Source organism: Vanessa cardui, chromosome 29 (assembly GCF_905220365.1).
Source record: "Vanessa cardui chromosome 29, ilVanCard2.1, whole genome shotgun sequence".
Classification (NCBI taxonomy): domain Eukaryota; kingdom Metazoa; phylum Arthropoda; class Insecta; order Lepidoptera; family Nymphalidae; genus Vanessa; species Vanessa cardui.
In genome coordinates, this window is record NC_061151.1 from 7,175,264 (window position 1) to 7,193,163 (window position 17,900).

Sequence of the window (17,900 nt, forward strand, 5' to 3'; positions counted from 1 at the left end):
CATATTATATTTATACATATTACCGTTACGAAAATAAGCTCAAAGGGAATATTGTATATGATAATCTAAGGAAAGCTGATCTATATAAGACAAATATTTAAATAAATGATGTGAAGCCATTTCTCATATTAATGGCGTTTTCATAACAGATTTCAGATCGGCCGGAGGTCTACGCTTTTCGGAAGTTTACCCAATGATGCATCATTATCTTTTATATCAAATCTTTACATAGTATAAAACAAAGTCGCTTACCGCTGTGTAAGATCTTTAAAGTTACGCAACGGATTTTCATGCGTTTTTTTTTATAGATGGATGGATTTGAGAGAAACGTGAAGAAACACTGATAACATTTTAGAAGTTTCTAATATCATATAAATAAACAAATCCTGCAGCATATTTACCATCAGTATTGCACCCGTGCGAAGCCAAGCAGGTCGCTATAGTATTCAATAATGCAAAATTTCATCCCAAACGCTGTTATATCTATTGAAATATTAGCCGATATTATTCTAACTCATGAAATTGTTGTTATGTGTTAAACAATTATAATATATATACAAACACACACATATACATAGACTCATATATCTCATATATTATGTTAAAAATTACAAAGATCGATTACATTATGTAAAATGTTTTGTAAAGTTTTATCTAACTATACGGTAATCTCTTTTTGTAGAAAATGTGCAACAAAAAAAAAAAATCGTCAATGTTAATTTGGTTATCTTTATTTGTTTATTGCATTCGTAAATTGCTGTACTGCATGTCGTTACGAGGAATACGAGATCATCATCTATATCCATACTAATATTATAAATGCGAAAGTAAGTCTCATTTGTCTGTTTGTTTTGCTTTCACGGCAAACCCACTGGACCGTTTTAAATGAAATTTGGTCCAAAAATAGTCCAGAGCCTGAGAAAGGATATAGGCTACTCGAAAGCAGTGGGTAAGAGCTAGTATTTTATAACACGGACTCTATAATATGGAATAGGTTGGCGGACGAGCATATGGGCCATCTGATAGTAAGTCACCATCACCCATAGACAATGACGCTGTAAGAAATATTAACTATTCCTTACATCGTCAATGCGCCACCAACCTTGGGAACTAAGATGCTATGTCCCTTGTGCCTGTAGTTACACAGGCTCACTCACCCTTCAATCTGGAAGACAACAATACTGCGTACTGTTGTTTAGCGGTAGAATATTTTATTGGAGGTTAATGCTAGCTGTTTTAAATTTGAAGATGTCGCTATGATTATCTACACAATTATAAAGTTAGGTTAAAACTATATTGCAGAAGAAATAATAAATGTTATATTGCTAAAATTTAAGGGAAAATTTAATGACAAAAGAACGTAGCTAGATACGTCTTTTTGAAATTAGATTAGTAATATCAAATATAAAACCGTTAGATACCGTTAGATTATGATCTATCTCGCACAATTGTAAGCTGTCGATAGATTGTGAATGTTTATTCAACTTACAATTAAATGTGTACAATTTCGATAGTCCATAATATTTCAATTAGATTAGTTTTTATAAGATAATTGAAATTTACTGCGACATATTCTAAAAGTCTCGAAAAATAATGAGTTACATTGTAAGCAGTACGTTATTGTTGACCATCTCGCGACATAGATTATCATCTAATAGTATTTACAATCTTACGGTGACATATGTCTATAATATCGCGTCTTTTAAATTGTATCATTATTTTAGGATTTTTGTTTGTTTGAAGATTTGATATTGTCTTTTGCAACAACTTTTTGTGTAGTCTACGTTTTTGTGAATAGGTGTGGCATTTGTTAGTGTTCCCGGACACCATTTTGACAGCCACTGACCGAATGCATTAAGATGTACACTTGTTATAATTAGGCAATTAATCTATGGCATTAATTATAAACTATGAAACACGTCATGTCACATTGATCTCCTCGTCGGAGGCGCTCGCGTCGCTTTCGTAGTCGTCCTCCTCCATGTTAGCGAACACGTTTTCCCGCGCGAACAGACCGCCCGCGGCCATCTTGTCGTCGTAGCGGTAATCATTTTGACAGTTCGAAGTTGTTGTGTACATTTTGTTTTTGATTTCCTCGTCCTCGTTCGAGACCGGCGACATTTTTGGCTTGTCTGCCTCAGCGTCGGACAGGTCGGGGTGCGGGTTGTTTTTGTTGGGTAGAGTCTGTTCCCTGGAGCCGCCTGACGCGAGCAGTTCCCTTTCTTTCGAGTTGCGCCATTTCATGCGACGGTTTTGGAACCAGATCTTTACCTGTGAAAAGAGCAATGATTCAATAAATAGATTGAAGAGTCACTTAACCTAGTGGTTATAAATAAAAATTTTAACAAAAAGAAAAACCGACTTCAAACAAAACACTATCTTAAAACAAATAAATATGCACTAAAAAGTAATAAAAATAATTGCGTATTGAACATATTTTTAGAGTCCTCCTAAGTAAAATGAAATGAAAAATATTAGACTACTTAAAAGTCGATTTACGATTATATAACGTAGTTATAATTATTGTTATATTTGGAGCCGGTGTTTGAGGTTAGACCCTTGGAGAACATGAGAGAGATGAAAATCTACCACGTATCCATTAACTAGCATAGGTGTAGCTCCGAAACTTCACTTCAGCCCATCAGAATAAGGATTAGGAAAAATCTTGTCAATGGAAAATAATAAAACCACATAAGGTATTTTTGCGAAAATGTGTTTTAAACTTAAGTTAACCTCATTTAACGTGCGTATAATTTTGGTGCCTAATGCCTTTTTACCGATTTCAACCACAGCGATCATTCTATACTGACTCCACTGACTGGCAGGATACTACTCACTCTGATTTTCTAATAGGTAGGCAATCTTACACGGCTCAAGAGCCATCGCGTGTAATATAAAATTCCTAATTCTTGCTTTTGATAATATGAGACTCAAAAAGCGTTATAACTTTTATTGACTTGAAAGCATAACTTGGATTGCGTTTAGTTTAAACAGATCTGCTACTAACCCTTAAAGTTTATTAAATATTTTAAATATGTAACAAAAAAATAAAGCTTTCAAATAGTAATCTGAATATCATTTATAAATGAAACGAGCTAATGAAAAATCTTGTATTGTAATAACTTGTGACTTTTTTTTAATTTTTAATTTTAAAATAAAAGGTTATTATACAATTAATGAGTTTATGATTGGCTATTTCAATTCATTTAAATTGTTTATATAATACATTAGACAAAAAAAAATATCCGCTGAGTTTCTTTCGCCGGTTCCTCAGGTATTTTATTTTCCGAACCGGTACTGTTTCAATTGACCATCAGTAAGAAAGTGTAATACTATATTGAATAAAGCAATTTGAGTTTGAGTTTTTGATTTATATAGGACCAAACTCAAATTAAACCTTCCAAATAAAAGTATTCTAAATCATTGAAACATGTGTTATGTTAGAAAATTACAACCGAATCGAGGACCTCCATCTTTAATCTATTAACTGTATACCAGATGTCAACTGTCAGATATTTTTTTTATAAATGAATATTAACAAAATCCGACGCGTGCGTGATTCGAATAAAAATACGAAAAAAAACTCCATCATTATCGTTAAATTTGTGAATTATCATCAAAGGGGCAGTTTTTATGACATCGATTCCTCATTTTCTGGTTATTTTTGTGAAATCTAACAGTTTCGCCGTGTATTGTGCGGGTGACGGCTTATTGATGGCGGGGCGTGGCGCGCTCGTATGTGACTTGTACATTTATAGCGAAATGAGAATAATATTTTCTAGAAAAATATTTAATATAAATAAAATTGCTAATAAAGTCTTTTACTCAAATTTCAGATGATTCATTCATTCGAATATGTTTGGTTTGTGAACAACCATTATGGTTATGAATCTGATGGACTGGCAGAGTCGAGATGGCCCAGTGGTTAGAACGCGTGCATCTTAATCGATGATTGCGGGTTCAAACCCAGGCAAGCACCGCTGATTAATGTGCTTAATTTGTCTTTATAATTCATCTCGTGCTCAGCGGTGAAGGAAAACATCGTGAGGAAACCTGCATGTGGCTAATTTCGTCGAAATTCTGCCACATGTGTTCCATACCTTCTCTTCAAAGGAGGCCTTTAGCCCAGCAGTGGGAATTTACAGGCTGTTGTTAGACTGGCAGAACAGGTCGTTTTGCTATGTAATCATCATCCCCCATTTATATTGGCGCTTTAGTGACCTAAGAAATATATGTACCATTGCCTACAATCCTACATCGCCCATGTACCACCAATCAAGGACACCTGTGTAATATCCCTTGTGCCTGTAGTTACACTGGCTAACTCATCCTTCAAACTGCAACTCACATATGCTAAGTATTGTTGTTTGAGGGCAGAATATGTGATGTTATTTATGATAAATTAATTAAATTTTAACTTAATACGTATTATAGAGGGCTATTCGCGCAATCTAAAACCTAGGAGCTAAAGAATCGTTAAGGAATAAATTTAAAGAAATCAAGATATTAACTGTTCTTTCTCAATATATATTCTGCAATGTTATGTATGTACGAAAACATATTACTGATTTCATGAGAAAATGTGATACTCATAGCATTGGTACAAGGAACAAACACAAACTTGTTACTCCTGTTACTCGACTGCATAGAGTCAATAACTCCTTCGTGGGGCAATGTATACGGTTTTACAACAGGATCCCAGAAAGCGTTCAAAATGCCTTTATTGCCAAATTAAAAAAATTAAGGTGTGCAAAATATTATGAAATTATTGAAAAAAATTTGATTTGGTTGGCTTCAGGGCAATAATATAAAAATAAACCAACAATAAATAAATACTATACATTCTAATGGCGTATTTATACAAATAACAAAATCAAACAATTAGCTTTGTCTTTCGTCGTTTTAATTTAAAAAAAATCTTCTTGTATTCATATATGTTTCTAGTAAATATTTTTTTTGTGAAAGTAAATGGTATCCTCGGCATTACATACGCTCGACTTGCATTCCAGCTATTTTTGTCCGAATCGAAAATACCTTTGCTTATTAAAATTATAATACACTTTTTAACGTTCACACATGTTACAACCGTTATTTCGAACCAGAGAATTACAACGGAGACATTATCAAAAGCCAAAAATCTAGCATAAAAATCGACACGAAATCAAAATGACAAATCACTCTCACCGAACGGAACCAATCAGTTATTGATCGATTTTGAAATTCGAACGAGTCATTTGTCACTTTTGATTGTCGAATGTTTTTTTGGCGCGAATTTCTGATAATTGAAACGTGAGACAGATTATACATGGATGTCTAAATTGACATTATCTTGATAATGATATCAATACGATTAAAAAAAAAACTATTTTATTTTCTCGTGGAAAATATTTTAAAATAATTATTTTTAATTAATACTTGGTGGTAGGGCTATGTGCAAGCCCGACTGGGTAGGCACCACCCACTCATCAGTTATTCTACCGCCAAATAACAGTACTCAGTATTGTTGTGTTCCGGTTTGAAGGGTGAGTGAGCCAGTGTAACTACAGGCACAAGGGACATAACAACTTAGTTCCCAAGGTTGGTGGCGCATTGACGATGTAACGAATAGTTAATATTTCTTACAGCGTCATTGTCTATGGGTAATGGTGACCACTTACCATCAGGTGGCCTATATGCTCGTCTGCCAACCTATACCATAAAAATAAAATTAAAGGAACGGATTTATGGGAATATAGTATAATTGTATAATACTGGTGGTCGTATCTTAAATTCGCAAATTTACATTGGGGAAACTTGGAATTTCAATGAATCTATTTTTTATTTTTGTTGCCAAGATTGTATGTCTGTATTTTGGATGTTTTGGGGATGCCTCTATTTACAAATAAAACTAGCTGTAACTACGGCTTTACCCGCGCTTAATTTATAAAACACAAACTTCCAACCCCCGTTTTAACTCCTGGGATGCAGTTTTGTAAAACTCTAGTGGTTCTCTATATCCTGTAAGGAACCTGCCAAACTTCAAGCTATTAATAGCTAATTAATGAGGGGTATTTCACTTTTATAAATATAACCGACCAACCGGCGTTCATCCAGCACTTCACTTGTTACGTAAATTTATAAAGAAACAATTGTCAAGCGCTTAAATCACTACACGTTATAAAACAAATTTTCTCCTGCGTCTAATTAAACGCGGCTAACTCAAAAAGTATTAAACCGATTTTCATAAGATTTCCTCTAATTGATGACGTGATTTATGAGGAAGATGCGCAGAGATATAACGATAGTTGAACCACCACTTGGAAGAAGGGAATAAACGCCACTTTTCGACATATTCACTTTTATACACTCTTACATTCTTTAGACGTAGGACTAAATATTATACATTTAAGGTCTGTCGGTGAATAGATCAGGATTGATATTTTCTTAATAAACATTGATGTCCTATAAGTTTATAAGTTGAAAGCAAAAAGTTATGAAGTTTTTTTTATCATCTCCGTTCGTATTTTTTGCTGTCAAAAAAACGGTCAGATTAGCCTAACCAACAACTACAACAGCCTGTAAATTCCCACTGCTGGGCTAAAGGCCTTCTCTCCCTTTTGAGGAGAAGGTTTGGAACATATTCCACCACGCTGTTCCAATGCGGGTTGGTGGAATGCACATGTGGCAGAATTTCTATGAAATTTGTCACATGCAGGTTTCCTCACGATGTTTTCCTTCACCGCTGAGCACGAGATGAATTATAAAGACAAATTAAGCACATGAAACAGCGGTGCTTGTTTGGGTTTGAACCCGCAATCATCGGTTAAGATGCACGCGTTCTAACCACTGGGCCATCTCGACTCTAATTTGCCTGACCATTGAATACGAATTCCTGTGTTATCAAGATCACGTCTTATGTACCCTTATGTCATGTAAGCTTATCTTGGAGTACTTAAAACCGCATGTAGCTCACAGAAGCGCGCCTTCGATACCCCGGGCCCCTTATACCCCGGGCCCCTTGACCGACACGTACTCGCACATTTAGCGACAATGCGCCAGATGACGCGACCCTTTCTGATTCTGACGTTAGTGATGGGACAGACGATGAGACGTTTAAAATGTCGATGTTTTATTATTTTCTTTCCATATAAACAAATGTTTCAATCGACTTGTTAAATAAAAATTGTGAATGAACATAGCGTTTTTTCAATATTGATATTTCCTTGTTGTCAATATGAAAAAGAAATAGGCTGATAGTTTTTAAGTTACATAACAGAAATTGCGAAGTTTTTGTCTTTTTTGTAACGAAATATAGATTCACTTATTTAAGTAAATACATTCATGTTTAAAGATCACTCTCATAGTTAAAGTAATTTAAAAACAAACGCAGAAAATCAAAATACATTTTATAATAAAAAGACTAAATGTAAATTATATAAAACATTAACTTAGTACAATAATTTCGCCCAAATTGGTTCAGGGTACTCTCGCAAGTGATTAGTAGATATACATAGTCTCATGACAAATACTATATTAAGTACAATAAATATCTAAATTTATCGATATCGAATATTTAATAACAGCCCATCCCTTAATAAGACAGGGGTGGATTCGACTAAGAATTAATTACTCTTTGGCATATTCACTTTTATTGCGAATTATACGGAATAAAGAGATAGGCGCGACTGACGCGGAGGGGAGGGGGGGGGCGCTATAGTGCTGTGATTATGATTAATTAGCTTTGAAGCTGTTACGTCATAGTTAGAAATGTAATAAGACATTTTATGTCAAAAATATCATTCATTCAGTAATTTAGTTCTTAGTATTTTTTGAATTTGGAATCAGGAAGATTATATTTAACTGTTTTAGATTGTTTCTCGATTACAGCTTACCGTAAGTTAAATATGATTATATTTATAACCGTATGGAGGCCAAGATATATATGTATGTATATTTTGTCTGTATGTTTGTCTGTTGCCTTTTTCACGGCGAAACGATTGCAACAAATTGATGCAATTTGGTATAGAGCAAGCTTGAGGTCCAATGAAAGATATCGACTACTTCTTTAAGACTAACTTGTAACGTGGAGTTTGTAGCCATTTTCTTCTATAAATCAATTAAATGTTATAATTATGAACAACATCAATATATCTTTTTTTATTTTTCAACAAGCCCGGAGTCCATTCAACGTAAATAACATAGGAATCTATTTCGACGTTCGTCCAATGAATGATTTTCGGACGTTCGCGTTCCAAATTTGAAATATTCATATTTGGTATGAATATTCAAACGGCCCGCTGTTTACATTCACGGCGTTCCAATTTCGAAATATTTGCATTTATTTATTTTGAATCGGGAACTTTTTGTTGGCGCGGTTTTCGCGGTTTGATTGACACGACGCCATGTTTGTTTGTTTAATTTCGCGGTAATATTTTTTTCCCGAATGTATTTGCTTAGTCAAATTTTGTTTAATTTAAATAGTGTTCGTAAATATCTTTTTACAATAACCCTTTTACTGTTTCGATCACAATGACTGACATGATACTGTATGTTTATTTAATTTAAATGTCGGGTACTATTTGAGTGTCGTTTTTTTTAATTTTATTGTTAAGCTCTGGGAATATAGTCAAAAACTATAATTCAATTTAAATATATTTAAAAATAAGTTTAGATAAATAAAACAGATGAAATAAGTAACGCTTAAATTCGTCATTACACCAAGCGGCCCCGCGCCACAGATAACCAATAAAGCTAGCACAGATTAAACCATTGTTTGGAACAATTAATTCGAACAAAGCATAGATTGACTTGATAGGACTCTGAAACTAAAGATGGCGGTCGGTGGATTTGAGTGATGTTAAAAATCTTTCATAATTTAATTAGATAAAATATACTTAATATTGAGTGATTTGGAATAGTTTAATTTGCTTTTTTTTAATTACTAATTTTATTTGACAGTATTTTATTATCTGTACAAGGAAAACAGTAATAAGCGATATAAGTTACATAGCTGGTGGAATATTTAATTATTTTTGAAGTAGTAAGTAGATATTGTACATTATTTTCTTAATACGTATTACTAACTCATGTCATTTTCAATTGTGAACACACACTTTTTTGGTATTGTTGTGTTCCCGATTGAGAGGGGTGGGGGGGTAAGGTAAGCCAGTATAACTAGAGTGATGGTGATTACATCTTATTTTTCAAGCTTTGTGGAACATGTAAAAGATTATTAATGTTTCTTACAGTGGAAATATCAATGGTGTGGTAACCATTTACCAGTATTAAAATATAATAATTTAATTTTATGTTTATTATGAATTTAAAAAACCTAAACTTAATATACGTTCGACATGAAACTTATTTATAAAAAAAAGTAAATCTGAGAATGATATAAAAATTTAAATATCGAACGTAATAAATATAAAGCTGCTTCCACACCCGCGGAGCGTGTCCGCAATCTTGGCGCGCTGCTTGCGTTTGACATTAAATAATTGTTGGGCGCCGACGGGGATGGCTGCGGTTAGCTTCTATTAGACACGGCTGTTTATTTTCCCTTAAGAATTGTTTTATAACATAATTTTATTGTTGTATTATTTAATAATACGTATTTACGTACTGAATAAATAAATACTTTAACAAAATAATTTTAAATGTTTGTTTGTCTGACATTTTTTTATAAACTGTATGTTTTATTTTTATGGTCCTTTGTAATCTTAGTCTAGGTCCATTATTGATAGATATTTATATCAATCATGTGTTTATTGAATGAAGTCAGTGTATAAAAACATATAGCAACCGTATTGTGGTTTATATTGGCTATAATTATCTATCTATACTTGTCTGAACTTGATTCGGTTGGGATCCACGTATTCCGTTTATTTTCATTTTATATTACAACTTAAGAAGATCACAAAACAAATTAATATTTTCCGTTTTAATAAAAAAAAAAATTAACAGATCATTATCAAAATGCTACTCACAATTCGATGAAAAAAAAATCAGTTTAATATTGGTGGTAGTTTCTCTTAATATAGTTGTTAAATGATTCAAAACTGCTTGTAAAAGCCAACTTGAATAAAGTATAATTTGAGTTTTTTTTTATTTTGCCGCTCTATCTCGTTTCTAGGTCTATAGTTGGGGGAGGAAGTTGGAATTTATTTAATGACGCCGTCCTGAGGGGTTGAGCCGGATTGTGATGGGCGCAGACATTTTTTTTTATATATTTTTATCGCGAATTAGGAACCTTTGTATAATCTTTGATGGTAATATTTGAGATGATATTGTTTTTTTTTATTTATTAGATATTTTGGAAGCTCTATGTTTTATATATTAATGTTTTTAGCCATTTAGAAATTCCTGAGTAACTAATGGAAATAAATGAGTTTTATTATTATATGTTTATTTATGATAGATTTACAGTAGATATATGTACACTTATTCATTACTAAATTAAAAACAATTAAATAATCCGTCTTATACAAGTATTGACCACAGATAAACACAAAATCGACAAATTAAAAAAAAAATCAATTGTCAATATGGATGTTTTTGATTATATGATATCACAAATTATTACGTTAGCGTAAAGATCATTTTCCAATAGGAAATAGACTAAGATTGATTATTATACATTTAAGTATTATATATTTAAGTACAAAACAAATTACGATTAGTTTCTATTAATTTTTTTTAAAGCTAAATCGCGAATAAAAATTACATAATAAAAATTTATTAATCTTGTGGTAGAATTACCAAAACAAACCTACTTATATTCGTGGAAATTGGGATTATAGATAATTAACTTATAAATATATAAATGAGAGCTATATAATGCTATTAACAATAGGTACGACTTTAATTCAGATTCAAAAGTCCGCGCTGTAACAGAGAAAGATAATTATAATAACGTTTTTATTTTGCGTTAATTTACCGTTGAAAAACTAATACATAGCTTGTTGAGATATATATTAAAAAGCTAGGAATATTTCGTCGGTCGTGTAAATATAAACTTATTTATGTACGTATGTGATATCAAAATCAATTAATTACACTCTTTCGAGTTAATATTATAAATGGAAAAGAGTGTCTATGTCGATAGAAGAAGGAAAAACGATAAACAATCCTTAGATCTAGATACGTATTTCATACGGTTTACTAATAAGCAATATTATGCTCTACTAAGATTTGATTATTAACATATCCTTATTTATAATACAGCACTGTTACACTTAACTACATTTATCCATTTTAGCTTTACTTCCAAAATGCCAATAACAGTTTCGTCGACGGTCAAAGCGGCAGTTTTTCGCAAATCCGCAGCGAATATCACAGAATAATCAAGCTCTTGACCATGACCAATGATAACTAGCTGTAAAATGTTTTTCTCCTTTAGTGGTTGCATCTATATTAATATTATAAATGTTGAAGTAACTGACTGTCTGTCTGTCGATCTTTCACGATCAAACCGCTTAACCGAATTTGATGATATTTAGTATGAAGCAAACTTGAGCTCCAAAAAAAGACATAAGCTACTTTACCTAACATGACAACCAACCTCTAAAACGCGAGAAATGCCGCGGGCGACTACTAATAGAGTATAAATCAATCAACTGTCATAAATATTGTATACGTTATAAAGTCCAAAAAGACGTAAGTAACCTAACAGCTGTGATCTCATACGCGGGTAACGCCGGGGGTAGTAGTATAAGAAATACTATAATAACATATATTTAAATGCTGAAGATATATTATGCGTCATGAGATATGTGCGGGTAAGCTACGGTCCGGGTGCTGCGGCGACCAGCGGCAAAACTATATCAGATATCCCTAAACTTCGTGTAAGGGATTTGTGGACAGACGATGGGCGCTATTTAACTGTTCTGAGTAAGTTTCTGAGTAAATACTTACTGTTGACAATCGATTGAACACTAAATAAAGACTCTAAACTCTATATAGGTACTTATATTCTTCTCGAAGGAATCTACTTTCCGAACCGGTGGTAGCTTCACTTAATTGTTAAATAACGATTCAAAAGTGCTTGTAAAAGCCCTCTTGAATAAAGCCTTCACACGGGTGCAATACTGATACTAAATATACTACAGAATTTGTTTATTTACGACACATTAAAAACTTCTAAAATTATCAGTGTTTCTTTATCTACTATATAGTTCATGTGTTATATACAAAAACCTTCCTCTCGAATCAGTCTATCTACTAAAAAAAACCGCATCAAAATCCGTTGCGTAGTTTTAAAGATCTTAGCATAAGTACATAGATATAGGGACAGAGAAAGCGACTTTGTTTTATACTATGTAGTGATGAGACGTATGTATATTAAAGTTATCGGAATCGATTAAGGTAATTCGTTTATCATCGATTCCAACCACTTTTGTAGAGGGTAATTAGGATGTGCTTTGTGTAGACTGTTCAATAAAAATGACGACTTAAATAGAAGTGAAGTTGTTATTGGAAGCTTGGAAGTGAAATTAAATTAAATTTATGGAATTCTGTGAAATGGTATCATGTTGTAAATAAATAATAACCTAGGAATTGCTTGTATAACATAATATGGAACCATGTATCAATTATATGAAAAATGTATACTATTTGGTTTATTATCTGTAGTCTTCATACAATTGAAATGGACTTTCATAAATGGCCTCACATTAAATTTCCATGAAAAAACTAGAATCGCATATATATTTATTTAAATTCAAATAACCCAACTGATGTTTATTTAACGTGTTTCTTTTACATGAAAGCTTAATTTCAAATTTATAAAAAAAATACGAAATCTAATTCAGGATTACAATCGTAGATCTAAACCCACCTTTATATCAAACAAATGTACGAAAACAGTAGACCATAAACCACATTCGAACTGCCTAATCCGAAAACATTCAATAAACAGTAAAACCTGCTTGGAAGTATCCTATAAAAATCAGATATCATAAAAAGGCCGGTACGAGAAACCAAACGCAAAAAAAGTTAAGCGCTCAACGACCAATACGACGCGCGGATACACTTTTATACGATACAAATCGTCCAATAGAATCGCGTTTTAAGACGTAACACGGAGTATACGACCGTCTCTCTCTAACTTATACGTTAAATATACTACCATTTCGCTTAGATGCCCTGTCTTGAGCAGTTTAGAGGTTATTTTGTAAATTTATAGGTGTCATAGAAATGAACTTTTTGTTTAGTGCGCAATTTCTTTTTCATTTGTGTTTTTATTGGGTTGAAATGATCGTCTCAATGGCCTGACGGGTTATTTAGATCAGCGTGGGGTTGAATGGCCATTATTAAATCAGAAATTTTATTTTATAACAATACAATATCGTACGCGTTCGTTCGGTTATTTCTTCGTTAAATTTGAATTTTTAATCTGTGAAAATTTCATTGCAATCTAACACACATATTATACTTGTATTAATAATGAACGTAATATTAGTTTTTTATCATCGTTATGGTATATATTTGTTGCGAGTAATATTATATTTTGTCTAATAAGACATACATCTATAATATTTGTAGGAATCTAGCTAGCTATGCATATAGCTAAGTGATGACAATTTATTAAGCTTAGAGTAGGTTTTAAAGTGATAGGCAAGTTATTTGGACGATCCAACGAGTCAATGGTGATATCAATGAGATATACAGTCAGTGTAAAATTCGGATACTTTATTGTTAATTTCCTTTTTAGCATTAAAAAAAAAACTATGTTGAAAATAATTGAATTATAATTTCTACTCCATAGATACACACAAGTTATATTATACATAAAGGCGTTAAGTTTTGTTTTTAAATCAAAATTAAAAGTATACGTATATACAATTTAATTCAAGTGTTGTTTATAAATGTTTAGGTAGGTACTTTTAGCGTTCAAGAAGTATTAATATTGTCACAGCGTATTATAGAATATTGATTACATCTCATCTTATAAAAGCATAAATTCTATGAGAAATTAATTCATTAAACCTATGCCCAAGTGATTGAATGAAGTTTTAATTCTTCAGGGGAATGCCTAAACTTTTTCAGTGTTCCTTCACATTAGAAAATACTAGATTTGATTAAGATTTAAATACGACAAAAAATGTTTATTGAAATGGCAACACAATGATTATAAATGAAAAAGTTGCAATAATTAAATATGATGTAATATTGACATAACTAAATATATATAAACTACTTTGCAAACATCTAAGTGTCTGTGATACAACAATAATAATCGGCGGCGGTTGATGGTAAACGATTATTCACCAATGACTCGTACAGACACGTATACAGTCTTAGCTAATATAGGAATTTGATTATGAAAGATTTCCTCAAGGATCCCACTATAAAATCTTGGTCAATCTTTGTCAAATATAGATAGCACCATCCCTAAAGTATCTTTTTCTTAAAAAACAAGAATTTTTGAAATCGGAGAACTAAGTAATAATATCACAGATTAAGTATAACATCGTTACATACTCGTTACTTGATTATAACCTTACAAAATTATTTCGTCAAGTGTTGCCACTGTTAAAAACGTATACTTATTTGTAAGTAAAAACATCGACGCAGTCTATATATCCGTGTAAATGCCCCCATATCGGAATAACGAATCAATTGTCGTATTATCTTAAGCCTACAAATGCTTTGTACACAAAATCTCAAAATGCAAATAATATGTAATCGTTGGAGCTTGCAGGCGCGGCTGTTTCTGACGCACCCCTTGTTGGGGGATGAAGAATTTTTTTGTAACACGCTCCCCCGGAACATGGAAGCAATATTTGATATATCATATTCGTTTGCTTTCATCATTTACTTTACGATTTTAACTTACGGAATTTGTAACATGAGGATTATTATAATTGAATATAAAGTAGATTATAAACATGCCAGGACTTATTTAATTAGTTTTATTTGTTAATATTATTATAGAAGCAACATATATTTTAATATATTTGTAACTTTAAATAACGACATAATTTAATATTTATTTAAGGCTTGTAAACTTAGTACCTTAGTCTTAAAAATGCAGGTTAAATATTTAAAAAGTATTCATGATTAAAATGACATAACATAACAAAACATAGCTGTCAAAATAGTTTCTTTTTAAAAATCTGATCGCAGTTCAAATTATAGAGGCTAAAATTATTTTTTTTATTACAAAAAATATTTTATCTGTTAACGTTGAAGAGTGAACACATTTTTAATAATACTTATATCATTATTATTTAACATATCGATGTAGGTATATAATTACGAGTCGAGATGGCCCAGTGGTTAGAACGCGTGCATCTTAACCGATGATTGCGGGTTCAAACCCAGGCAAGCACCGCTGATTCATGTGCTTAATTTGTCTTTATAATTCATCTCGTGCTCAGCGGTGAAGGAAAACATCGTGAGGAAACCTGCATGTGACGAATTTCATAGAAATTCTGCCACATGTGTATTCCACCAACCCGCATTGGAACAGCGTGGTGGTATATGTTCCAAACCTTCTCCTCAAAGGGAGAGGAGGCCTTTAGCCCAGCAGTGGGAATTTACAGGCTGTTGTTGTTGTATATAATTATAGAATGGGTTTTATAGGAACTTTAGTACTTATTTTAAAGATTAGGTTAGGTTAGGTTACAGTACCTGGCTGTCTTTCAGTCCTAGTTTCTCAGCGAGCTTCTTCCTGTCTGGCTTCGAAATGTATTTCTGCACTTGGAATCGCTTCTCCAGACCCTTTCTCTGCAGGTCCGAGAAGACCGCCCTCCGCATCATCCCACGTCTGGGTTTACCTTTGTAACATATTAAAAATCATATTTAACAAACATAAGGGATATTATTCGTAAGAGTTTAGTGGTTTTTATATTCTACAAGTTTTATGTGTTGGTTGTCATGTGTTAGGCAGAAAAGGTAACCTATGTCCTTCCTTGTTGTCAAAGTTTGATTCATACCAAATTTCATCAAATTCGGTTCAGCGGTTATCTCTGACTGTCTGTCGCTCTTTGACGACCAAACCGCTGATCCAAATTTGATGAAATTCGGTACGAAGCAAATTTGAACTCCAAGGACATAGGTTACTTTTTTCTTAGACATGATAGCTAACAGCTAAAAACGCTAGCGTAGCCGCAGGCGACCACTAGTACTCATATAAAAGTTTCCTTAGTTATACTTGTGGCGTTAGAGTCTGTCCGTTAATGGACGATCGTTGAGACAACGCTTTTCCAATATAACGGTGATCGAGACGATTTATCGTTGAATTAGGGAATCCTTTATGATAAGACTTTTAATATCGTTTATTTGAAAATTAGTTTAAAGCGAGTGTTTGGTAAACTGTGCTATCTCTCTTTATCATTATTAATTTGGCTTTAGAAAGAAAGAGACAGCATCGTTTAACTCAACACACGCTAAGCATTTAAATGTATACTGCTACTACTGTGTCTGCTTAGAATAAGTGCTAGACTTGATTAATTATTTTTACAAGAAAGCGATGTTTATATAAAATACGTCGACTGTTTATTGTTGTATTGTTACGTTAGGAATCGTTACACTGTCTCAGCAAATGGATTTTAAGTTATTAAAATACAATTGGATATCTTACCTCTAGAACTATGCGCCCAGGGAAACCCACCGGGCAATGGGAACACTTGTGTATGCGCCTGCGCAGGCCTCACTGTCAAATACAAGGAATAAAATTAAAACAAATATGTCAAGTAAAACAAAATAAAACTAAAGTAATGGACTCTAAAAATACCTCTGCTGGGGTAACAAAACTATGTGACCAATTTATAAGTGCCTGTGAGAATTGATTATAATTATTTAATAAGATATGTGTACCTATTTTATTTAACACAGTTTGAGATGAATGTTCGTGGTGGTTTAAAGTGATACGGATAGCCGAGAAATTATGTGGAAAGTGGCTTGTAATGCGGAGGAATGAGAAACGTATTACGAGGAAGGCCTTGAGCATGGATGTGGATGGATATATAGGTAGAGGACGACAACAACGATGGATGAATTGTGTGTAAGATGATTTGGTTAGAAATAATGTTACTTGTGAGATGAAGACATGCCGCGCCGACCCCAAATAAAATTTGGATAAGGGCAGATACACAAGACTATCTTGACAACTTATCATGAGAATGAACCAAACATTTTTGAAACCATGGCACCTCAGTGATGAGAACGCGAGGAGCACTTCTCAAAAGGAGAGAATAAACATGAGATAACATTAATGGGAGCCGACCATAACAGTTATAACACACATTTTAAATGACACATAAGTTTTAAAATGTTAAATCAATTTTGGCAGAAAGGGGCGAGTTAGTTGTCTAAATACCGCGAAATCTTTATCAGTATTGGTGGTTTGGCTTATGCTAACTCGGGTAGGCACTCATCAGATATTCAACTGCAAACAACAATAAAAACCACCAACAACACAATATATTTATTCAAGTAGGCTTTTAGAAGCACTTTTGGAACGTCATTTAACAACTATATTAAGTGAAGCTACCGCCACCTCGGAATGGAGATTCTACCGAGATAAACCGGCAAGAAACTCTGGTTACTTATTTAATATTTAAAAATACAAATCAAATCAAATCAAAATAAATTTTTACGAGCACTTTTGAATCGTCATTTAACAATTAAGTGAAGCAAGTTTGACAATGATTAGTTTTGATCTGTTCCAAATTTGAACGGTAAGTCTGCCAGTGTATCACGCACAAGGGACATCATATCTAGTTGGCAATATTTGCTTCTTTTTTAATATAAATTAATTCATGTTACCTTCCCTAACGCCAAAGCCCAGCGGTGGGATCTTAAACAGCTATAAAACACACATAGTTAATCATGCCCTCATAAAGTGTTTTCGTTGTAACGCTCCATTACACGGAAGTAATCTCTTTGTATTGTTGCTGATTTTTAATGTTGATCGAAAG

At 32.9% G+C, this 17,900-nt stretch overlaps 1 protein-coding gene across 1 annotated transcript in view; it reads right to left on the reverse strand.

Annotated features, from left to right (window-relative positions):
* Positions 1–1,920: 1,920 nt before the first annotated feature.
* LOC124541822 overlaps positions 1,921–17,900 on the reverse strand; it is a 38,327-nt gene continuing 22,347 nt past the window's right edge. The window contains exons 4-6 of the mRNA XM_047119728.1: positions 16,562–16,633; positions 15,610–15,755; positions 1,921–2,271 (exon numbers count right to left, since the gene is read on the reverse strand). Of these exons, the coding sequence (XP_046975684.1) occupies positions 1,921–2,271; positions 15,610–15,755; positions 16,562–16,633 (569 nt within the window). The remainder of the gene's footprint in view (positions 2,272–15,609; positions 15,756–16,561; positions 16,634–17,900) is intronic.